The 25,093-nt window shown below is 37.0% G+C and overlaps 1 protein-coding gene across 1 annotated transcript in view; it reads left to right on the plus strand.

The window, feature by feature from the left end:
• DNAH3 (dynein axonemal heavy chain 3) overlaps positions 1 to 25,093 on the plus strand; it is a 54,866-nt gene that overhangs the window by 3,969 nt on the left and 25,804 nt on the right. The window contains exons 6-35 of the mRNA XM_054516499.1: positions 110 to 299; positions 774 to 969; positions 1,878 to 2,003; positions 2,731 to 2,926; positions 4,176 to 4,355; positions 4,735 to 4,871; positions 5,032 to 5,137; positions 5,663 to 5,841; positions 6,130 to 6,314; positions 7,623 to 7,746; positions 8,201 to 8,357; positions 10,141 to 10,285; positions 10,559 to 10,770; positions 11,031 to 11,122; positions 11,548 to 11,662; positions 12,161 to 12,277; positions 12,456 to 12,635; positions 13,744 to 13,880; positions 14,520 to 14,721; positions 15,297 to 15,389; positions 15,697 to 15,807; positions 17,444 to 17,558; positions 17,947 to 18,145; positions 19,148 to 19,256; positions 19,599 to 19,712; positions 20,791 to 20,967; positions 22,080 to 22,171; positions 22,590 to 22,809; positions 23,602 to 23,736; positions 24,593 to 24,704. Coding sequence (XP_054372474.1) covers positions 110 to 299; positions 774 to 969; positions 1,878 to 2,003; positions 2,731 to 2,926; positions 4,176 to 4,355; positions 4,735 to 4,871; positions 5,032 to 5,137; positions 5,663 to 5,841; positions 6,130 to 6,314; positions 7,623 to 7,746; positions 8,201 to 8,357; positions 10,141 to 10,285; positions 10,559 to 10,770; positions 11,031 to 11,122; positions 11,548 to 11,662; positions 12,161 to 12,277; positions 12,456 to 12,635; positions 13,744 to 13,880; positions 14,520 to 14,721; positions 15,297 to 15,389; positions 15,697 to 15,807; positions 17,444 to 17,558; positions 17,947 to 18,145; positions 19,148 to 19,256; positions 19,599 to 19,712; positions 20,791 to 20,967; positions 22,080 to 22,171; positions 22,590 to 22,809; positions 23,602 to 23,736; positions 24,593 to 24,704 — 4,453 coding nt within the window. The remainder of the gene's footprint in view (positions 1 to 109; positions 300 to 773; positions 970 to 1,877; positions 2,004 to 2,730; positions 2,927 to 4,175; positions 4,356 to 4,734; positions 4,872 to 5,031; positions 5,138 to 5,662; positions 5,842 to 6,129; positions 6,315 to 7,622; positions 7,747 to 8,200; positions 8,358 to 10,140; positions 10,286 to 10,558; positions 10,771 to 11,030; positions 11,123 to 11,547; positions 11,663 to 12,160; positions 12,278 to 12,455; positions 12,636 to 13,743; positions 13,881 to 14,519; positions 14,722 to 15,296; positions 15,390 to 15,696; positions 15,808 to 17,443; positions 17,559 to 17,946; positions 18,146 to 19,147; positions 19,257 to 19,598; positions 19,713 to 20,790; positions 20,968 to 22,079; positions 22,172 to 22,589; positions 22,810 to 23,601; positions 23,737 to 24,592; positions 24,705 to 25,093) is intronic.

Consider the following 25,093-nt stretch of genomic DNA (forward strand, 5'->3'; position numbering starts at 1 on the left):
CACCTTTCAGTTACAGAAAAGCGATAGAAAAAGCTAAAAATACTTTGTAGTAATTAATTATCTGTCACAAAATTCATACAATAAGTGTAATCTTTTAAACATTTTTTAGCGGTACTGTCACTACATACATAATGGAGTGAGAGAAGACATGCTGGCACCTCAGGATAAGGAAGTGGTGAATAAAATTTTAAAACATTCTCCAACTCACATTCTTCCTGGCCCAGAGCCGGAGAAATTCCTGGCACTTTTAAAAGGAGAGATTAGGAAAGATTATCGTATCAGCATCATGAAAGCCATTGGTAAGACTCACAATCTCTGAGCAGTTCTAACTGTGTAGACATTTACTGTGCTTTGAAAACAAATCTCCTTCTGTTCTTAGCATTCCATGGAGAATTCCTTTGGGGTCAGTAGATCTCTGAGAGAAAATAACCTGTGATCATGCTATATAGCATTCAACAATTTCAACAAATATCTATGAAACCTTACATCCCATCAGGTGGAGAGATGGAATGAAAAATTGTTTCTCCTGTCTCCTATTTTTAGAATCAGGACTAATCATCTTTTTTTCCCCCCCTTTAATAATTTTAGAGTTAAATTTGTGATTTGTTTATTGTGCTGTAATTTATACTAAAAACATACAAATGCCTATATGACTATGTTAGTTTTAAATATGCAGAATTCTACTTCTTCCTGAACTATGAAGATACAATGGTTTTGAATGTAGGTTTTGGCTATATATACAGTCTAACCATGATATATATGATTTGTTCTAGTTGATTATATCTTGTTGGATCCAGCTGAGAGGAAGAGACTTTCTATTCAAAGCACCCCACGGCCTTTTCCCCGGAGAATTGTCTGTGCACCAGTCCCATGGCACAGCTCTTACAAAGAATCAAAAAGTTGGAATGAAAGCAATCTGTTCATAGTGAATTCAATGATGCCCACTTTGCAAGAGCTCTGGCTTTCTCAGTAAGATGGCTTGTTCATAGGACCTTAATGAAATGTAGCATGTTTTTATTTAATGTTTTGCTTAGAGTGCATCTGCTGACTTCTCTACAGACAATCCTGGAGGAGCCACTAGATAGAAAGTGGTAAAATATGTCTGTTTTCTAAATAATTCTGGGTTTTTGAGCCTCTTAAGAATTTCAGCATAAAATGATTGTTTCCTGCAGTCACTGAATGAACATGTGTTACATGATGTCAGAAGGTCATCCCCTTTGTTAAAAGGTGCTATGCCTAAATTAAGATCCAGTGCTCAAGTAAATGGTGATTTGGAATTCTCATCCTGGTTGCTGTTATGAACAAAATTAATTCTTAAAACTGAGTATCTTTCAAATGTTTGTAGTTGAATTTGCCTGGGTACACTTGAAAATTGAGATGTGTTATCTTAGGAAGATAATATGGTTATTAGTAATTCTTAGAGCTTGTTTTTGCATTTAAGAAACATTTGCAGGAATTTAAGCTTGTGTGTTATAGGCTGTGATATATTCCATGCTGCTGAAATTTCATTTCTTTCCCCATAGAGTAGTTAGGATAGCTACTTAATAATATAGAATAGAAGCAGTAGGTTTAATTCTGTATGTTCTTTAATGACTGGATAAACTAATGAATCTAGGAAAAGGAGAAGGCAATTTTAGCAAAGAATTAAGAGTTTTAAATACAGCAAGTACAACTAAAATTTATGAAACCCTTTCTGGGATAGAAAAACCCAATCAGAAATGCACTTGTTGGACAGCTTGGCGATGGAGTGATACGTATAAATGAAATTACATTTGTAGTGTTTGTAATACACTTGAGGCCTTCCTGCCTATATTTCATGGATGTTTTTTGTTTAAACAGCATTCCCTGAGGATCTCCCCTGTGTTCCCCTCCCCTAGGTACAGCCACCTGCGGTTTGTTCGCACTGCAGAGGTGCTCTGTGGCCGCCTGCCGCTGCTGCCGGCGGAGTTCGAGGCCATCGTTCGGAGGCACTGCCTGGAAGCTCGGGATATCCTTCAGCACAAGTCAGTGCCAGCTCTGGTAGCTGTAGATGAATAGAATATCTCAGGGTCTGACCTACATCAAGGCCTGTTTTTAAAACAGATCTTAGACAGAGATGACAGCAGTCCCAGCCACAAGGCTGCCAAAGCAAAGGGGGGAATAGCCCTCAGAGGAATAAACACTGGGACACTGTCAGAGCCTTTGGAACTGCAAGAGTGCTTGTGCAAGAATAAATAGTAATAAACTATGAATAAATGGAGACTGGAATTCAGAAGGTTTCTGACCATGAGAGGAGTGGAGTCTGTATCTGTAAAAATGGTGATGGAAAATCTTTTTTTTTTTTAATTACGGAAATCAGTCAATTTAAGAAAGAGAATATATGAGACACATGATGGAAAGTGTTTGTATTCTGCTGCCTGAGATATGTTACAAACTTTTTTCTCATTTAATGCTAATAATTGAATATTTTTTCGTAATGAATAAAACAATATAATTTACTATTGTTTTGTCTATTACTATTGATTTAAACTACTAATCATAGTGGTCCATTATAACAAGCATCCTTAGCTTTAAAATTCATGTTTCCTCTAAGTCCTGGAAGGTATAGTTTTGTTTGATATCTAATTATCAATTCTCTTCTAGCCCTTTGGATTTTACTCATTCTTTGGGTAATTTCTGAGTTTAGATTTTGTTGCAAGGAGCAAAGTAAGACTAACAAGCCTTTAAAAACTTTGTATTATTTCATTGTAGGTGGATTCCAACTTGTGCATCTATTTTTATTGATAAGAGACATATGTGGCTTCATTTTGCTCCTCAAAGGGACTCTGATTCCTCTAAGAAAGTTGAAAGCTATTTTAGCTCTGTGGCAGCTCTGATGTCATTACAATTGCGTGAGATGGTTATTAACTCTTTAGAAGATCTTCTTGCATTTTTTATGATCCACAAGGTATGTGCTTTTAGGTATATGTATAGTTTTCTGTCTTACATGGAGATAATTCATATAGCCATAAAATCTAGTGCTCTTTGAAGGCTAAAATGTCCCAAATGGCTCTTTCCTCCATAAAAAAATGGCTGTATCCTACAAAGGCTTGTCTATACTCAGTGGATTTTTTGCATGGTCAAGAACCACTGACTTGAATGATCACTTGGCAGGTCTAGGGTTACAAGTAAGAGTTGGTAGCAGATTTCAGTTCAGTCTGGAGTGAGTGTGCATTTAGCTTAGTTTAGTTTAGGTTTTTTTTGTTTAATTTTCTTGGTTTTAACCAGTTACAGTATTTCTCTGAAAGCACAGAAACAATTCCCTTTGATGACAAAAGTGTGCACAGTCACGTGTGTAATCCTTTGCAGAGGTGATTTGTGGGTGTGGTGTCCCTGTCTATACCCAGTGAGTGCCCTATATTATTTCAAGTAATGCACAGAATTATAACAATAATCATTACACCATGGGAGTTCATACCAACTTATGGCTACCATAAAGTTGCTTCTTTGATGAAATGAATTTTTAAAATACAGGATCACCCAGGACCTACCTTGATAAGACAAAATGAATAAATATGATGGGTTTAATGCTGCACTGCAGGGGATCCATTGAATCACTCGCTTGATGCAATTTACTGTCAGACCTTGCACTAAGCTTTGCATCTGGATGATGATTGTGTGGCTGATGTGGGGCTTTAATTTTTTTTTTTTTAGTTCCATCTGGTGGGTTGGTTTGGGTGGGCTCTTCTATTTGTTTTGTTTTGTTATTTTTTAACTTATTATAACACCTACATTAAGAATCTAGCCGTGGATTAGGACTCCATTATTGTAAAGGCAATTTGGGGGTAGTGCACTTCTTACTGACCATACAATTAAAGGCAATTAAAACTAGATTCTGCAATTTATTTCTGATAGATATTATAGATTACTTTTTTTAAAATAAATTTTGTCTGTATGATAATAGTGATGGACTTCTGTTACTTAAGAGAAAAGGCAATAGGCTTAAATCTAGTTTCTTAGTTCTAGCTTTTATAGATTCATTTAGGAGTCAGCACCATAGGATCTTGTTTGAAACACCAGGTCTTGTATAAATATCAGGGAAGATAATCCCATTGTTATTGTGTAGTAAGGCTATTTGGGGAGTTTGAACAGTTTAAAAATTTTTATTCCTATAGCTCACTTCCTTGTTCTGTAAATTTTTCCTTCTTTTCCCTAAGGATGGCAATGACTTTAAAGAGCCATATCAAGGAATGCAGTTCTTCCTATCTCAGATACTCATAGTCAAGCTCCGTGTGAAAGAGCCTGATATTGTCTTTGAGCCACCTTTGGGAGCATGTTGGGATTTAATCAGCCATTGCTTCCAGAGGATCCTGCAGAGTGCTGAGGAACTCCCAAAGGTGCTGGATAAGTTATAGCTGCATACAAAATACAATATTAATAACAACTATCTATAATATAAAAAGTTATGAATGAGGCTGAAGACTGACAAATAGAAGATAAAGATGAGGCTTGTGAATCATGAACTGTGCAAGCTCGTTGGTTATAGAAGATATTTTTCAGATTCAAGTTACATTGAATGCACTGGTTTGATTTTCATATAGTTTTCACACTATGAGTAACCAAGTGTTAATTATGGATCAGAGCATTTTCACGTTGCACTATTTTTACCAAACAGTGATTCTTTTAATGTGGTAGGGGAATGGGTAGTAGAATACTTTTTAAAATTTATTTTGCTATTCTGTGTCTTGTTACAGTATTTGTAATGATTTCCTTTAGGTAGAGAAAATTCTATTTCCGGAATTACGAAGAGGTGATCTCACTCTTAATACAGTCAAACCACAAGAGTCATTATTTTTAGAATATATAAACAAACTTGAAAAGATCTTTGAAAGCAACATAGTTGGTCCACAGAAGTAAGTTTTGGCTGGTAACTCCATTGCCCTTCCAAACCCTCAATTTCATAGCACTGTCTATTTGACTAAATAGAAAGTTTGAGTGTATTTTATGTTTCTTTCTATAGAGAAACTTTGCATGAGAAACTTATGTTTGTTTTTGTGGTCTTCTGTGTTTAAGGTATTTAAATGTGTACAAGAAGTACAGTAATCTTTTGAACAACAAATCACGGCAAGATGTCTCAAAATTTTTGGAAAAAGTTCCTTCTTTAGATGCTTTAACTGAGGTAATGTGTTCCTGACAAGTGCAGCATGTCCATACAGCTGCTAAAACATCACACACGATTTCCTAACTTATTGCCTCAAGAACAAATCACTTATTTTACCCTTGAGAATACTAGGGAGTGTTCAATTTACATAGCCCCTTACTTTAGGGCTGCTGTGCAAGTGTAGGAGGAGGTTTCTTTATAACCTTCTTCTGTCAGTTTTGTTGTTCCTTCGTAGCAGAAAGGCTGCCCAGAGTATTTGGCCCATCTGCAGCTTGCTTGTCTTTTAAATGTCTTGTCCTCAGTCTGTTCTTCCCTTTGCATCTCTGAGTTAGCATATGGCTAAATACTTCCCTAGGCAGCTTGGGGTCTTCCCTACTATGGCAAATTACTGTGCAAAGCTTTCAGCCCTGCAATCTGTGGATAAGAGCAGGTCTCTGGAAAGATAAAAATGACTTTTCCTTCTTCTGTTTAGAGTATATGATCCAGATTTTTCAGCTATAGACTTTCGGGAAAAATAACAGATTTATTATATTCTGTTCTTAGAAGATTGACAGCTTCACAAAACTGAAAGGAGAGATTGCTTCGATGGATATCACTGTTCCTCTGGCCATGTTCTGTCTGGATGCTCTACAGCTGAATGAGGAACTCTGCAATCGGACCCAGAATCTCAAAGACACATTGATTGAATTTGAAGTGATGGAAAACAGGCAGTTAAATCAAAGGTACCTGTTTGCATGGATGGTTCTTGGTGTCTGCCTGCATTGCTGCTGTATAGCTGTGGATGAGATACCTTTACTCATCTGCTGGGTTTTTTAGTGCTGACCAGACAAGTGCAAGATGGGCAGCCTGGCTAAACAGGGAACTTTGGATAGAACTCACAGGGAAAAAAAAAAAGTTCAATGTATGAAGAAATCTAATTTTTTTTTTCAAAGACAAAATCATTTTACTAGATCTTGCCTCTCTCTTCATTTACAATCCCAGTGATATGTCTGTTCTCTTTTTTGTTGAAGGATTTGTGATGACTTTAACTTTATTGCAAAGAGAATGAGTGAGGTGCCTCAGAGCACTGAACAGCTAGTGGAATGTGAAGCATTCTTAAAGAAATCCAGTGATGTTACTGTTGTTAAACTGAGAAAGGATCTCGAAAAAGCAGCACAAAGGCTGCAAATCCTCATGGACTATGCTGATCTCTCTGGTATGTCTAACTACAGAATATAAAATTTCCATATGAGAATATTTATATATAAATAATGGACTTTGCATACATGCCTAAATATTGCATCTTCTAGGGTGCTAATGGAAAGTTCCAAAAGAGATAGAAAGGAAATAAAAAGAATTCAGTAGAGGCCAAAATGTACCAGTGCAGGTAGAGGAATAGCACACAGCACAGACAGAGCTTTTTAACCTGTTTTAGGTATTATCAGGTCAATGTTATGTAATCTGGCCAAATGATGTTACACCTCTGTGTTATTAAATAAAAATTCTCCACATAAAAGCCATCCATAAAGCCATGTGCCAAAGGCTCTATGACAGGATGTAGAAAGTGTGAGAACTTGCATCCCTGCAGCTGAGGATTAGATCAGAATAGGCCTTTAGTTGCTTTGGTGTCATGGTTTGCTGTTTTTAGTTAACATGAAGGCTGTTCTCTAAGTCTGAAGATACATCTGGAGATGTTACTTTTAGTTTGTGCTTTTATCCAAAGCAAAAATGTAATTCACAGATGCAGTTTGTTATTTGCTGCACCTAAAAAGGGAGAGTAGTTCAATGAATGCAAACCTATTTTACTGTCAGGACAATACTGTTTCCTTAAGCAGAATACACTCTTGGATCAGACAATGATAGAAATGACAAGGATATTTCATGTTTATTAGACTTCATTTGTGATGAAGATTAGGATGCCTATGGAAGCCAGGATAATTTTCCATTACATTTTGGACTGGAGTGTTTGCAATTCAGTATTTCATAATTACATTTTCTCTGTAGCTGGGTTTATAAACATGTGTCCTACATTAGTTATAATGACCTAAGTGCACTGAGCAAACAGACAAATATGAAGATGGAGATGTGTGCTCATCTTGTAGTTGTGATGCTCTAGTTTTTGTGAATAATTCAGCATTTACAGATTGAGGACTAGAAATGGTTTAAACATTTATTCAACTTACATAGGTATAATATACATTTAGTTAGGAGTGGTCTCTCTGTGGGTAGTTGAATGGAATTGATGTTCTGGAATAGCTGGTCCTACTAACTGTCTCTGCCTAGCTAACATCTTATTTAGGTAGTTTCACATTCTTAACTTCATTTTACAGTTTTTCTGTCAATCAGCCTTGTTTTAGGGAAGAGTTTCTTTGCAGTAAAGATCCAGCCACTAGTTTCTTTGCTTATTCCTAAACACAGTTTAACTATTTTGCTTGTTAGTAGCCATTCTATTATATAATAACCATTCTATTAAATCATTGGTTAAAAGGTATTTTCTTAAAGGTGACTATATTTTTTATTTTAGATGAGGACATAAACCTGAACAGCACAGTTTTCCTTTGGCTTGATGACATAAAGAAAATATTTGAAAACAGTAAAAATATGTTGACTGACAGGAGGATTGAGGTGGAGAGGGCATTGTTTGAAAGGTATGGTGTTAAGTAATTTTTTTTCACTGGATATTTTTAAAGAAAAGAAAAATCTCAGTATGAGTAGAAGGGAGATAATTTCAAAGAAGGAAAACTTAGAAGGAACCGGATTGGTCCAGAATATTCATAATTTTATGTTGTTATATTGATTAGTACAGCAGTACACATAGTTTTGTTACATTGTTTTCACTCTTCCTTTATTTTCTCCAGGTAGTAGAGGTGGCAAATGTAAGTAAAGCAAATCAATTGTGAGGGTTGAAAATGAGCCTTGAATTCTAATCCTGTGAACTGCATAGTATTGATATAAGTGATTACTGAGCTTTCACTGGCATCTGTGTTTTCACTGTCTTGAATCAGATTTCATGTGACAGTGCCTGTTGTAATTAATAAAATAAATGGAGCCTGAAAAGGAATGAAACACAACATCATATTACCTTAGCTATCTTTATCTTAGGTGTTCTCGGTTTAAGGAAACTCTTGAAGTTTATAATAAAGAATTAGAAAGCTTCAAAAAGCGGGGAGATATCGTGACTGCAGAAGAATTGAGGAAGAATACTGAGAAGTTGGAAAAGTTAAATAAGAATATAGCTGATGCTCTAGCAGAATTTGAGGTTAGTGTTTATTAATCGAGTATGGAGTGGGTTACAATGTGCTGGATGAGCAAAAGTTTTGTTCCTGCCCTGATTTTTTTTTCAGTGTTCTGGCCATATATTGTTAAGATGGCTTTAAAATTTCCAAATTCACCAAGATGTGGCAAATATCTTTATGTGCCTATACGCTGGTTTGTCCCAACCACTGAGTTGAAGAGCAAATTTTGGGAAAAAAATATTTCAGGGATTTTTAAAAATTGAAATAATGAATTTCAGTGTTTCCAAGCAGTCAGTAGTACCAAGATGCTATCCAGAGAAAACAGTTCTTCTGGCAGTGTTGGCAAGAGGCAGAATGTAAGGGAGCTGGCATTTTTCCTGAATCATGGTTTGTGCACTGGAGCTGTGTTTTCAGTCCCTCTGCTTGTTCTCTAATTAAACCCAAATGTATTTCAACTGTTTGTATAATTTCCATTTAATGCTGATAGGCAATAAATATACATTTTAACACATAAGATGAATTTCAAATGCCAAAAAACAAACTGAAGACCAAGATTTCTAGATTTTATTCAGGGCTCTCTATCCAATTTACTGTATCATCCTGAGTTGAACAGTTTGTCTCAGCTGTGACTCTACTGGGAAATTAGAAGGGTTGTCTTTGAGAGATCTCACAGGCATTGTGAGGCTTAATTAATCTTCTAAATCACTGTGAGAGAATGAAATTTCTCCATATATGGAGCCATAAGGGTCAAGATTTTAATTAATTCACACTCAAAAGAAAAAAATGGAACCAATTAATTGAGTTTAGAATTTAAATAAACTGGTAGTCCTACACATCAACACTATTAATCTGATTTAAATGCATCTAGTATATTTAATTAGTGTGAGCTTACAGCATGGATATGCTGTTATAGGTAGATCAGAACAACTGATTAAACCCAAGTTTCTTAATACATGATTGCAATGAGAGGTATATCCACACAATTTAAATGACATGACAATTAGCTCAGTCAATATATGAATTTAAATACTATCTTGGAATATGAATCTTTATGTTTTTTCTGCCTGCAGCTCATATTGAATGATTACAAGTTTTATGAAAGGCCTGTTGGCATTATAAAAGCACAGACTCTGCACTCAATCTGAATTCAGTGTCTACATTTCAGACAGCATTTCTCTGTGCTTCACCTTCCTTTTTAAAATACCTAATACTTTTACCTAAAATACCTAATACCTTCACCTAATACTTTTTAAAAATCTAAATATTTGCACATTGATTTTTACTGTAAAATCTTTTGGATGAAGACAATGTCTTACCATTAATAAATACAGCAATTAACACCTGTTTTGGTGGGAGCTCTGAGATAATTCTGTAAAAGAAAAAAACCTAATCACAAGTTTTAAAAAAATCCTAAAAGCCTCTCTAGCTGAGGGGCTTACATTTAGATTTCACTGTTGATTTGAAACTTGTGAGCTTTGTTTTGTTTTTACTGAATTCCATGGTACATTATCTTATTCTAAAATGGATTTGGATTTTAAAATTTATTTGAGTTGTAAGATACCCTCAAATACTGAGTGAACTATTTGACTTGATCCTAGAAGGGTTTAGATTGGAAAATACCTCTATGATTATGTGAAAGGACCAGGGGAATTTTCAAGAGCACTGTTACTTTATGCACCTAAAATCCACAGGCCTATACCAACAGATCTGTGATATGTCAAATAATTGTGTATTGTCTGTGCAGAAGTTTAAACAAGAATAGGAATTTTTGATGGGAATAATACACTTTTCTTTTTCCCCCTAAAGGGTATTAATTATGAAGAAGATTTGCTTGGGCAGGAGAAGAGTCAATTTCCTCTCTTGCAATCTATAATTACAACCAAAGAACCTTTTGAGCAGCTTTGGGTAACAGCATATGCTTTCCATATCAAATCTGAGGAATGGATGAATGGTAAGGCTTTGATGTTCATTTGAAGAAACATGTTATTTGCAGTTGGTTAAGTAGAAGCTGAGAGGGTTAATTAGAAAATAATTTTAAGGAATAAATGCTGTTAAGCAGTGTGAAATAGAGTTACTGACTTGGATTTTGCATTAAGATAAATTTTTGTAACACAGTTGATTTCCAGTTAGAGGACAATGATGAAAAGTAGCTGTAATTAAACCACCCTGGGAATCTCCTTGTGCTGAAGTGCCTGCTGTGCTTTTTTTATGCTGCTGTATTCAGGACCTCTTCTGCAATTGAATGCTGATGAAGTTACTGAAGTGATTGGAAATATGTGGAGGACCATGTACAAGCTCTGTAAGAGCTTCCCAGATGTGCCTGTGCCCAGGCGCATGGCGGAATCCATGAAATTCAAGCTTGATAAATTTAAACAGCATCTTCCTGTCCTGTCCATTGTCTGCAATCGTGGAATGAAGGAGAGACACTGGGAGCAGGTACTTTAAACTCTGCTTTAGCAGTGGAAATATTCTTCCATAGAAACTGTCAGTCCAATATCTTTGATCCTGTGACATGATAGATCCAGTTTTGAAATTTGTAACGTCACAGGCAGAAGCTTCTTTAAATTAATAATTTATGCTAGAAAAGCAAATTAGGGTGTTGGACTAATACTTGGTTGGAATTTTTTTCTTGCTGTTTAAAAGTATTTCACAAAAAGGCATCTTGATAATAGACTTATTTCTTACTTTATTTTCAGATTGGTAAAATTGTAGGATGTGAGATCAAACCGGATGAAAACACTAACCTTAAATACATGTTGGACTGTGGACTCTCAAAATTTATTGAAGAGTAAGAAGTTTAATCTAGTCTCATTTTTTAGACATTGTATTTCATAGCTCAGATACCAAATATTAGTTCTTTTGGAGTTTTGTGTGCTGTTAGAACATGCTGTAAAATCAGCTATATTTACCAAGGTGTGAACTGTCAGTTGTTCCTGTAGCACAGAGCATTAAAAATCCAGTCATGTTCCTAAATCACTTAATTTTCTCATTCAGAATTTTCTGTCTGTATTTGTCTTACAATTAATGTCAATAACTCTAGCTTGGTTAAGCTGAAAGTGGAAAAATATTTCTTGAAGAAAGAGTCTATGATATTATTAAGAAATTATTAGGAAAGGTAGTCTGATATGCAGCTCTACCTACAACTGCTTTTTTTTTTTTGCTCTTCGGCTATGTTACAAAACCATTTCAAATGTATGTTTCATTTCAATTTAGAATAGAACCTGTTGGAGCAGCTGCCAGTAAGGAGTATTCCTTAGAGAAATCAATAGAGAAAATGAAATCGGAGTGGGTCAACGTGCACTTTGGTTTGGCCAAGTACAGGGATACTGTAAGTAAACACTAAATCAATATATATATATCTGAAAATAATCACTTTGATTCTGAATACCAATTGAGAAATATTAGAGGGATGTTGCTGCTGATTCATTGTGGCCCAATGGAAAGTTGTATCTTAGCCCACAGCTGAGCAAATGTCTCCATTGTTATAACTCCTTTTATGTGGACTTAAGTATCTGAAGAGTTTGTGATCTCACATGTTCATTCTAATAAATCTGTGAGCCTGAGGACTTCCCCAGTATTGTATGGAAAGCTGGACAGTAGCAAAATTTTAACTTGCCCAGAAGAAAGAAGAGTCACAGTGCTTAAAAGATTAAGTCAGAAGGCACCAGCTTCCTATCACAAAACAATCTCTGTCTGGACCTTTGAAACAGAGGTGTACAGAAGGGAATCCATTTGATATCTTCACATGACAGAGTAGGGGGAAGCAGAATGAGTGGTAAAATACAGTGACTGCCATCTGACTTGCCAAAATGTGATGTGTTCACAGGACACCAACATCCTGTCAGCAGTGGATGACATCCAGCTTTTGTTGGATGATCACATTGTCAAGACTCAGACAGTGTGTGGCTCCCCCTTCATCAAACCAATAGAAGCTGAATGTCTGGTAAGGAAAAGCCAGTTTGACTGAGCTTGCATGTTTCATAATAAGTTTCCTCAAGTGCTTCAGGGTATTTTGACATGATAAAAGACATTTGACAGTTGTTAACTAAGAACACATATTCATATTTTTTGATTTTTTTCTTGTCGTAATTTTGCTTAACTACTAAATGTTTTCGTTGCAGGCTTGGAAAGATAAGCTGTGTTTAATGCAAGATATTATAGATAGCTGGTTAAAATGTCAGGCAACATGGTTGTATTTGGAACCAATTTTTAGTTCAGAAGACATTATAGCTCAAATGCCTGAAGAGGGCAGAAAGTTTAAGATTGTGGATTCATACTGGAAAAACATTATGACAGAAGTGGTAAGTGCTAGCATTTCATGAATTGTGCATTTTTTATGCACACCTGGTAACATCATTATTAATATCATGTGCATACACTGTTCTTTTCTGCAGTTGGGTATTTGTATTGATGGAGTGAAAAATCCTTTACTAAAGTCCAACCAATTCTAGTCTTGCAGTAAAATTGTGGATTGCATCTCATTATTGCATTGAGATTTCTGTAAAGGCTGGGTGTTGAAGAGTGAATCATAGTTCAAGGAAAATGAATTCTAAATGTTTTAGCTTTCTTATGGCTAAATGGTCAGAATTAGGTAGAAAGATGAATGGTTTGTGCTTTCAGGATCTGGTTATGGCTTCACTGAGAAGGTACAAAGCTTTGTCTGGATACAGTGAGAGTTTGCATTAGACTTATAGGGTGTACACACTTTTGGAGCAACTAAATGGATTTTTTTGCATGTGATTGTTCTCTAATATATGACAGCATGGTTATTAAAAAATTTAGTGAATATGGACTGTCACAGTAATGTGTCAGGTTAAGATAATGGGAATAGGAAGTGCAATTTGGTAACCTGTTCAATTCCTGTAAATAAGAAGTTGAGTAAGAGGCCAGACAGTGGTGGTGTAAGCTGAGATGTTTGTCAAAAACTCTGGGAGTGTGTGGTTGTATGGTAAAGGTGTTGAAATAATCAGTGTAGCTAAGTAGGAGTTGAGACCTGTCCAACAGCTCAGACTCTCAGAATGATGAGGCTGTACTGAAATAGAGCCCCCTGAAGAGGAGTGTTACCAGAAAGAGAGGACAGGAAATAATTGTCATGTGCTGTGTCTCTGATAAAACTTAGTTGTGAGTGGAAAACAATGTAGCAAGCACAAGACACAGGAGCAAGAGCCAAAGATCTTATTTGTTGATATTTCCTTCATTAATGTCTATGAATTTCAAGTTGGTAAAATTGACAGTCTGAAAAGCAAAACTATCCAATAATGCAAATGTATTTAATACCATGGAAGCACACTATAGAGAAGAATTACAGCATTTTAGCCTCCTGCAGTATATGTGATTGATGCTGACAATTTTAATGTAAAACTTATTGCAATCTTTAGCAGTTTCTGCTATGTGTTTGTTTTTATAAAGGTGAAAGACACAAAGGTACTTGTAGCAACTGAACAACCCAAGATGTTAGACAGACTTCAGGAAGCAAATACTCTCTTAGAGGACATTCAAAAGGGGCTGAATACTTACCTGGAGTCGAAAAGATTATTTTTCCCAAGGTAAATTAATGAAACAGGCCCAAGTTAGAAACGAGAAGCTGTAAGCTCTTTCAAACCATTTCTACTGAACTTAAAAGTCTCATTTTATAAACATACGTGGGACACAGTCACATGCAGCAAAAAATGAAAAGCTGTTCTCATCTCTAGACATAACTCATTTTCCTCAGTTGTGAAATGCCAGAACAGGTGGGGATGGGGAGGCACAATCTTTCTATCACAATGTAAACTTGGATTAGAAAGGCATTATTACCTACAGGGTATTTTTGAAGATGCCTTCCCATGGCTGATATGCAATTATGTCCCTGCCCCACCCTGTTTAGAGGTGTGTGATGTGTGGGAGTTGTTCATGATCACGAGGAGCAGGATTCAGGGTTTTAACAGGGTACTTAATGGCTGGCTGGAGCCATCTGGTCTTCTCTCCCTGAGTTTGAGAACCCTTATTCTACCTTTGCATTGAAATTCTGAAAAAACAGATGTGTGATGAGTTTTATAATGTTAAAAATTGCTTAAGGAAAGGGATTTGAGGTAATAATTTCCTCTCTGATACACTAGTATCTTAAGCAACAATAAAACCCATTGTATGAATAGATTATTAATGGAAATTTTCATGATTGGAAAGTAATTGTATTTTTCTGGCAGATTCTTTTTCCTGTCTAATGATGAGCTGCTTGAAATACTGTCTGAGACAAAGGATCCACTTCGAGTACAGCCACATCTAAAGAAGTGTTTTGAAGGAATTGCTAAACTGGAGTTCACAGAAGATCTGGAGATCATAGGCATGATCAGTTCAGAGAAAGAAATAGTTCCTTTCATAGATAAAATCTATCCAGTGAGAGCAAATGTAAATGGTTTTTTTTAATTTTACTATATGAAATTAGATTAATACATAATACATTGCATAAAGTGCATGTTTTTGAGGGAATTAGGTTTAAACCATTTGGGATCACATCATGAAAGGAGTTTAGGAAGTGAGAGTGCAGACTGGTATTCTAGAATAAAAAGGATTTCCTACAAAAAGGAGTAAGACATACCAGTTTTGCAGTAAATTCCTCTGAAAGGTGGGGCATGTTGTGAGTTACAGACACTCTTTTCCCTTAATCCTGTAGGAACAAAGCATGCCCTGGCTTAAAATGAGCAGGCTTAGCTGGTGGTGCAATCTGTGTTTTTTGTTTAAGCTTATATAAAACATATCCAGCTGTTTCTTTACTGGGTTGTCTTTATTTACCTGCCTTGAGGCTGTAAACTACAGTATTACCAGTCACATTTTGCGTAATTTCAGCCTTTATTTCTTTTATATACAACACCCAGATCTGAAAAAAGCATATTTAAGCCTAACACATTTCAAGTAATTTGTCATTGAAGAAGAATACAGTCAGGAAATGTGTATTAAATCTTAACTGTTTTTCTTTCTTGAAGGGCATGGTAGAAAAATGGCTTCTGCAAGTAGAAGAAATGATGTTGGCCAGTGTCAGACAAGTTCTTCAAGATGGCATAAAAGGATATAGCCAGGTAATTGTTCCTAAACTATGGTATGATTTAGATTTTACAAACAAATATAGATTAATAGATTGCTCAAATTCTTAACCAAGGAAGCATGTTTGAAGCTAAGTGGAATCCAGCTCTTCCTGTTCAATAGTACCAATTTGAAGTTTTAGTCCTGTAGTTTCAGGAAAAAAAAGTATTAAAGCTTAAGATGCTGCTCTCATTTATTTACAGCATGAGACAAAAGACATTTGAGGAAAGTAATTTTTCTCAGTGCCATAATCTAATGTGTTTATATGATTTCTTGTGTCTGAAATGGATCTTTTGGTTTAAGGTTCCTCGGAAAGAGTGGGTACTTCAGTGGCCTGGACAGGCAGTTATTTGTGTTTCATCCATTTACTGGACAGAAGAAGTGTCTGAGGCTATAAGGAAAAAAGCTTTACAAGTAAGATTTTCTTCTAACTTTCTATTTCTAGGCACTGAACTCTGATTAATTAATTAAGAGCTCCTTCTAGCAAAGAAGATCCTCAACAAGTATTGCAATTTACTTATGCAGTGCTTTATTTTGTTTTTCCTTTTGCATTGGGTCTTAGCAGAGGTTTTTTCCCATTTACTTTGGTGTGTATCAGGAGAAATCCTACTGAAGGAAATTGTATTACTTCATTTATGAGTGATACTGGTGTTAATTAAAGTACCAAACAAAAAGTGACAGGCCATTGTTAAACACTATGTATTTTTATTTCTAATTCCTGTCTCTACATGGGAAGCCTCAGAGAAACAGGCAGGCAGAAATCTCTCTTTACAGGTGGGTGCAGTTATTTCAGAGAATCACAGAATCAGTGAGGTTGGAAAAGACCTCTGAGCCCATTGAGTCCAACCCATGACCCAACACCACCTTGTCAACCAGACCCTGGCACTGATTCCATGTCCAGTCTCCTTAAACACCTCCAGGGACAGTGACTCCATCACCTCCCTGGGCAGCCCCTTCCAAGGTCTAATCACTCTTTCTGTGCAGAAATTCTTCCTAATATTCAATCTAAACTTCCCCTGGCACAGCTTAAGACTATGTGCCCTTGTCCTGTCGCTTGTTACCTGGGAGCCCAGCCCTCACCTGGCTCCAGCCTCCTTTCAGGGAGTTGTAGGAAGGGATAAGCTCACCACTGATTTCTCTGGTTATTGCTTGACTCTCCTGGTGAGGAAGGTGCAGCAGCCAAATTTTTTTATTTCATGCAAGAAACTTTTCTTATGTGTTCGTAGTGCCTCTGTCACTACAGCAGTTTTAACTATCACTTCACTGGGGCTTTACTCAAACACATGCTCAAGCAGTGGAAATAATTTCTGTTTAATTCAATGGGCTTTTCTGTGATCCTGTTTAAGCTGGGTGGATAAGGATTTATTTGGAGATTAAGTCTGTCAGCAGAATGTTTGGGCTGCTTTTTAAATGTTGAAATAGAAAAGGATTAATAAACTTTATATCAAATACTACATTTTAATAATGCCTTTTTATTTTTGTATCCTTACTGAATAGCTTAGCTTTAACTTGCCTGCATTGTTTAGAAGATCTTATTCAATATATCCAGACAGAACTAAAATGTTTATTACTTTCAGAGAAAATATCCTGAATAATCCATAGCTGAAGAAAAATGGGAAGGAAATACAGAACAGTGAATCACAGAATATAAGGGACCTCTGGACATTGTGTAGTCCAACACCAGTTTAAAGTAGAGCCAACTAAACCCTGTTGCTAATGGACTTGGTCCCATATGCCCATCCTTTCTTGTGTGGGGGAAGCTAAACAGAGAATATCTGCTCCTACCCTTCTGTAGAGTTTTGTCACTTCCATTGGGAAGAAAGATAAGCCTTCTGCTTATAAGCCTTCTTTCAGGCCATAAATATTTTTGAAGTGCTCATATTAAAATAAAATGCCAGTATACCAAAGAGAATTCAAAGTGTTTGTGTGGTGCCCAGACTACCATTAATATGTTTTGTCAGAGGGGCTGTCTCCAATGATTGTACCCACAGGAGCTTAGGAACTGCTGGCTCCAGCATCCCATAAATGGCTGTGTTTGTTTCTGTGGCAGGATTTCTTGGAGAAGAGCAATGTCCAGATCAAGGACATCGTTGAGTTGGTGAGAGGAAAGCTGTCCAGCGGAGCCCGGCTGACCCTGGGGGCTCTCATTGTCATTGATGTGCATGGTAATGTGCAGCTGCTGCTCCCCTGGGGCAGCTGGGCCAGTGCTGCTGGCAGTACCTGGGTGGACTGCTGGAGAGAGGCACATAAAATGCTTTCTCCAACTTGAATCAGCCTTTACAGAGTTATTGCTAAGCTCTTTGTGCAAATGAGGATTGTTCAGTACTGCACAAGGGTCTCCCATCTACTTAGAACAGACACTGGAATTTAGTTACAATTAAACTGATTCCCTATTGAAAACAATTGCAAATTCCTCTCTAACATGAAAACCAGCCTCTAAATGTTGAATTACTCTTACATAGCTCTAAGTAAATGTTACTTTACTTATAAGTTAAGTAAACTACTCAGCAGCAGAGTCTAGATTTTTTAAACAATCTGTGTCCTACTCTGCAGCTCGTGATGTGGTCTCAAAATTGGTTGAAGACAAAGTCACAGATCTGAATGACTTCCAGTGGATTTCTCAGCTGAGATACTACTGGACAGAGAATGATGTGACAGTGAGAATGATCACAACAGAGATGAAATATGGTTATGAGTACCTGGGCAATTCACAACGCCTGGTTATAACCCCACTGACAGATCGATGTTACAGGTGAGGACATACTGTCTGTGAATAATGCTTTCTCTTTCTGGATTGATCTGTGTTTACTTTCATTTGTTCTAGTTAATAATAGGAGGAACCTCAGCAGCTAACATTTTCTTGTAGATTTTGCCCTAATATGGTGAAAATATTTACAATGTATAGCCTTCTACACCAGTAGAGTAATAGATTCTAGGGTATCCAAGAAGGTGCTTCTGAAAAGAAGTGGGAGCACATGGTAGTGGAACTGCAAAGAATTCTACAGTAGCACTGGTCAATTAATTTATCTGAAGTAAGGCACACAGTTTGGGTATGCCTGCCAGTAAGATAAATGAGATAATTAAAAAGCCCTTCACAGATACTCGAATGCAGTTAGCTTCCTGTTCCTCCACTGGCTTGCAAGAGGTTGTAATGGAAATACTTCAGTCCTCAAGGTTAAAATATTCAAAGGGATTTCATATTTCACTTCTGGTGAGCCCTCAAGACATGAGTCAAAGCCCTTGAATGAGGGTTTTGTAAAATAATCAGATCTCTCCAGTATTAACAGAGATCTTATTTTAGTAGGATGTTCACTTGAAAAGCAATGTGATTCCCAGGTTTTTATAACAACCTTTATGCTTTCTCATCCATTTCTAAAGATTGGCTGAATTTATAAAGCCAGCTTCAAGCTCTTGCCAGTTCAAGTGCCACTTGAGGGAAATGTGTGCTTTTGCAGACTCTACCATTTTGCTCATGGCACTGTTCATTTGCTTGTGTAATTGAGGGTATACAAGGAGGATGCATGTAATAAAAGCCTTGACATTCCTTTTAGGCCAAGTGGCCAAATGTGGCTTTCCACAATTAAGAATCACTTATAAGACAATACTGGGTTTTTAGGGCAAGCTGTGGAGTCCGTAGAGAAACAAGTGAATTGTTTTCAGGAGAGTCTGTATAGGAAAGTACATGTCAATCCATTCAGAAATAATCTGATATTAAAGATTGCTATTTCTAATGCCTGTGTTCTTAATCATGTAGGACATTAATGGGTGCCTTGAAATTAAGTCTTGGTGGTGCTCCAGAAGGGCCTGCTGGGACTGGCAAAACAGAAACAACAAAAGATCTAGCAAAAGCTATAGCTAAGCAGGTACCAAAACTCCCTTTTTTTACTTTCCACTGTTTCCCTTTAGATATGTAGATATTAAAATGCCATTCTTAAGCAAGTGCTGCATATTTTGTAGTTATTCATTTACAGTTGGACTCAAACATCTTAAAGATTCTTCCCAGCCTAATGATTCTGTGATTCTGTTCTTTATTCATGGGAATAGTTGGTAACAAACTCACATTTAGGACTGTGTCTATTTGGCATCCTGGTTTTCTAATCCAAAATTAGCAACAATAATCCCTTCCCATTTTAGATGCTAAGAATTTTATGGAGGTAATACTTTTGTGGTAATACTGAGAAATGTTCTCTGTGTTTTTGTTGTAGTGTGTTGTCTTTAACTGCTCCGATGGCCTCGATTACAAGGCAATGGGCAAGTTCTTTAAGGGGCTGGCACAAGCTGGAGCATGGGCCTGCTTTGATGAGTTCAATAGAATTGAGGTAATGTTTTAACTCAAATAAAATGAGAAAGCTTCAATTTAAGACACAAGAAGTTTTAGATTTAGACATGACAGCATTATTGCCAATTTTCTGCTTTTACTTGTGGTGAGGCCTCTTTGTTTTGGTAATTAGTGACACAGAAATAGGCACTCTGCTGCCTGCTCTAGAAGCACATGCCTATCTGTTGTGTTCTGGGTCAATTTAGCTGAAAAAAAAAAAGTTCCTTTACAGTTTTTTCTTTTGTATGTGCCACTTCTTTGTTGGGAAAGAAATGTTCTTGTCCTCTCCTTGAGAAATCAAGCTACAGGTGTGGAGTTGCATTTGTCTATGTTCAGCATAGGACAGACAAATTCCAGTGGAGGGATTCCTGTAATGACCAGAGCTGAGTGTCACTAACTGAGTGACCTGATTATCAAGCTGTGTAAACTGACACATCTAATTCTCCCCTTGATCTTACTCTGGTCTTTTTGGTTTTGTTTAATTAGATCACTGATGACTGTGAGGATGTTTTATCATTACTTTGATGAAATTCCATTTAAGGACATACTAGTAAATGTGGACATTTTATCAAATTCTATTTTGTATGTATTAGTATCTTTAACTCTTTAATTTTTCTGGTTTTCAGCTGCAGCTTGTTTTCTAGTGAATTCAAGCGTTAGCATTTCTTTTCCAATATTCTGTTACCTTGATACTTTAAAACAATCAGCAAGCTTTACCTATTATTTACCCTCAATTTTGGGCATTGAGTGAATCAGTTTTTCTGGCCTAAGCTGAAGGGAAAGTGCTTTTAGAGGCCTCCAGAGGGAGTTCCTGTCCAACTAACTTAGATGTCTACATTCAGGCTCGTGGTATTTCCCTGAGGAGGCTTTTAGAAGCCTCTGTTGATCAGTCTCTGTTAGTCGAGTAGAGAATAGTGGCACTAACTTGCAGAGGATCCCTTCCATAGACAGCTAATACACAGACTCAGGGTGATTTTTCCCTGGAGAAATGCGAATAAAGACATCAAAATATGTAAAAAAATATTTTATATTGGTTCTCCAAGTGTCTTATGTTTTCTAATCTGTTCTTTCTGTATTAGGTTGAAGTATTATCTGTAGTTGCCCAGCAGATACTTAGCATCCAGCAAGCTATAATTCGCAAACTCAAAAAATTCATCTTTGAAGGGACAGAGATCTCTCTTAACCCCACATGTGCCGTCTTTATTACCATGAATCCTGGCTATGCTGGACGGGCAGAGTTGCCTGATAATCTGAAGGTAATCTGAAATCCTGATTTCTGGTAGAAATTAAACTGAATTTGTGACTTCTTGTCAATAATAATAATAATAATAATAATAATAATAATAATAATAATAATAATAATAATAATAATAATAATAATAATAATAATAATAATAATAATAATAATAAATCAATTGAATAATAAACTGATGTCTAATGGTTGCTTAGCTTAAGGAAGGAAAATGCCATCACTGTGAACATCCCCTTCCTTGCTACTTCTGCTGACCATGACCCCATGAGCTCTGGAATATCCCTTGGCTCAGCTGTCCTGGCTGTGTCCCCTCCCAGCTCCTCGTGCACCCCCATTCTCCTGGCTGGTGTGGGGCGAGGAGCAGAAAAGGCATTTTCTCTGTGTGAGCTCTGGTCTGCAATAACAAAAACATCCCTGAATTATCAACACTGTTTCCAGCACAAATCCAAAACACAGCCTCAGGCCAGCTACTGTGAAACAATTTAACTCTAGCCCAGCCAAAACTAGCCCAACTGATAACCCCTTCAAGTGTATCCTGCTGTGCTTTTCACCAAGCTTTAGTAAACAGTTAGGGTTGTACAAAATGCACAGAAGAAAGCTCTCAGACTAATCATATTGATGGCAGTTTACAGCTTTCACTGTGCTCTCTCTAATTGAAAATTCTCTGGGTTTACAATGGTTTGGTGATCCAAATCCCAATTTAAATTTATTATAACTTTGTGAGTTGCTGAGACACTATGGAGAGACTGGTATGGTCCTGGTTCATTTTCTGACATTGCCACAATTCTTTGAATGATCTTTTACAAAGCATTAACCACACCATGTGCTGGATGGTCTGTTAGGAAAGTGAGATGAATGTCACCTCTCTTTTCCTCTCTTTAGTTCTTTAGAATTGACTCTTTCTAAGCATTTGTTACTGCAGTGCTTAGCACAGACCTCTTGAACCTCTTGATAAGATCAGAATAGAATAGAACTCTAAAGCAGTCTCAGATTTCAGATGATTCATGAATTCTTTGCATTCATGAATTTTTGGAGAGATGCTATTCTTACTAAACAGGCACAATTTATTACAGTATTCCCCAGTCAAAAGTTAGTATCTTACCTTTTTCCTTGCAGGCACTGTTCCGAACAGTTGCCATGATGGTCCCAGATTATGCCTTGATTGGGGAAATTTCACTTTATTCAATGGGATTTCTGGACTCTAAGAGGTAAGACATGCTGAATTTTCTACCTTAGTTGAGTCTGATATACTTCATTCCTCTATAAGGCATATACGTGTGTTTGAGGCATATATGGAAGGCTGTCCATGTTTTGTTTCTCTAGAAAAGACTTTTTAATCTCCTGCTTTCTTGTCAATTCTCATTTTCCACCTCATTCTGCCAGATGTGCACTTCTGCACAGAATCATTTCGAAAATGTATCAAGATATCATACAGAATTCCTAGATGATGCACACATCCTGTGGCATGGCATTTTTCCACAGTCTTGCTTCCCAGGTGCTTGGGCCATCTTGTCAGCTGCTGTGTCTTAGAATCACTGCAGATACTTTGTGTATAAAGGAAGGTGAATTCTTTTCCTTGCATGGTGAGATATTTTTACCCTACATGTTATATTTTATTATCCACAGTCTTGCCCAGAAAATTGTTGCCACTTACCGTTTGTGCTCGGAGCAGTTGTCATCTCAGCACCACTATGATTATGGGATGCGTGCAGTGAAATCTGTCCTGACAGCTGCTGGGAACCTAAAACTGAAGTACCCAACTGAAAATGAAAGTGTGCTGTTGCTTCGGGCTCTGATGGATGTTAACTTGGCCAAGTTCTTGTCCCAGGATGTGCCATTGTTTCAGGTAAGGTATCAGGCCAGTGTGTTTTGGGTTTTATGATGATGAGATCTGTTATAAGAACTCAGAGAAACAGGTCATTATCTTAATTTGGAACAGTTTGATCTAGATGATGCCGTATCAGTACAGAGTTATTTTAGTCCACTGATCTAGAGGAACTCTTTGGTTTTGTTAGGATTATTTTGAAAAGCAAGCTTTCAATGGTGCCTTTAAAGTTAGTCTATAAAATCTTTATATGATATCTTGCTAAAAATAATCTTGTGCTGTTTCATTCACAAAAAAACCATTTTTTGAAGTTTGTTTTCTGACTTTGTGCTCCAAAAGAGATGTGGGTAATTAAGTTAAGGTCATTTAGAAATTTGAGTTCAGAATGAAAATGATGTTTCTCTTTGCATGCTGCTTTAATAGCAAATAAATTAAGATACAAAGCACCCAATATTGAGGACTAAAAGCTAGGGTAGAAGCATGGCCAGAGTCACTGCTCTGAAGTTTTGGAACACATACCATTCTATTTAATTACTGAAATTCTTTCAACTACTTCCATCATTTTGTGTGATCCTGATGGGGGCAAATTTGCAAAGCAATAGCAAGGTATTTATGAAAACCTGCAGGCACAGGTTTCTCTTTCATGTGTACAGAATACTTCCATGGCTACAGTTTGCCTAGAAGTTAGTTTTGTCTAGCTGAGGACATTTGGTTTTAAGCTCCTGTTATCTGTATGAATATTGTTTTACTTGGGAATTTTCTCTTTCTGTAACCTGTGTTTAAATAGTGTTCTATGTTGTCTCTCCTTAACAGGGTATTATATCTGACCTGTTTCCTGGAGTGGTTCTTCCTACACCAGACTATGACGTATTTATCAAGGCACTAACTGAAAATATTGAAAAATTGAATCTTCAACCAGTGCCATGGTTCATTGGAAAAATTATTCAGGTTTATTTTCACATACTTCTGGGGAAGAAAAGCATGAGAGCAGAAACATTCTTCATTCACTGTCTGTGTCATGGAATACACATACACTGTCTGTGTCATGAATAGCTAATAGTTTCCTTACCAATTAATAGAATTTTCAAATGGGGTATTTTTACAGAGTACAAATCATGGAATAAAAGCCCAATTTGATCATAGTGATTTTGTAATTCAGTCTGTGAAGGAGCTAACATGTGCAGCCACATTGTAGGGCTTGTGCTTCAGGATAGAAAATTAAACTGAATCTGTTACTAACAGAGGCAGTGTAGCCTAGTGAACAGAATGCTGGACTGGGAGTCAGGCTCTGTTCCTAGTTCTGTACAGTCTCCTTGAGAAGTCTTGAAAGAGGTGACCTTGCTTATGCTTCACTTCCAGCCCTGTGTTCCCACTGCCTCCCATTTACTAGTACTGGGGACCTTTTAAACAATACTTAACCTTTTTTCTTGTGCAGCCTGGTGACAGGGTAATGCCAAGGGTAAAAATGTGCGGCCTGTGCCAGGGTCATCAGTGGCCTCTCCAACAGCAGTTCAGACTTCACACCTCACACCCTGTACAGTGCTGCTGGTGCAGTTGGGGGATGACATTTAGCAAGGAGAAAGGGAGGATGCCTGGGGAAAACAGCTTCTTAAATTGTTTCAGTGAGAATTGCCATAAAAGCATGACTGCCCTCTGGTTTGGATTAAGACTTCGGTCAGCCAGCAGAGTGCAGAGATCTGGTTGTGCCACATCTGAATGCAGGAGGGAGACTTCTATTTTCATTCACATAACACATAACACTTCTTTATTGCCATCTAAGGAGAGGCTCTCCTGTCCCTGGCAGGTGTATGAAATGATGCTGGTGCGCCATGGTTTCATGATTGTTGGAGATCCTATGAGTGGGAAAACCAGTTCATACAAAGTGCTGGCTGGAGCCCTGGCTGATCTGTGTGCAGGTAACATTGCCCAGCCACAAGCTTCTCATTCAGTGAAGTCAATTCTGTGACTGTTATTTTTGCTTTGCTGAGATATGCTGAGGTTGTTAATTGTCCTATACTCTCCTTTCTTGACTGCAGAATTTCTATTAATTGAACTATTTTTGTCTGGTATATTTGTCTGATAGTATTTTTCTCTACATCTACTGGAACAGTAAGCCATACTAATGTGTTTATCTTTTTCTGCATTTTTTAGGCATTTTATTTGAGCATAATACTCTTGAAAAAATTAGCTCTGATAGGATATTGTAAGTAGCTCCCATAAATATATGAAATCTGTGCTGCTCTGCTTTTTCTTTTTTTCATGTGTTTTTTTACAGCAGACTTCTTGCTTACCTTGTACAAGTAAG

This window comes from Molothrus ater, chromosome 16 (genome assembly GCF_012460135.2).
Source record: "Molothrus ater isolate BHLD 08-10-18 breed brown headed cowbird chromosome 16, BPBGC_Mater_1.1, whole genome shotgun sequence".
Lineage (NCBI taxonomy): Eukaryota > Metazoa > Chordata > Aves > Passeriformes > Icteridae > Molothrus > Molothrus ater.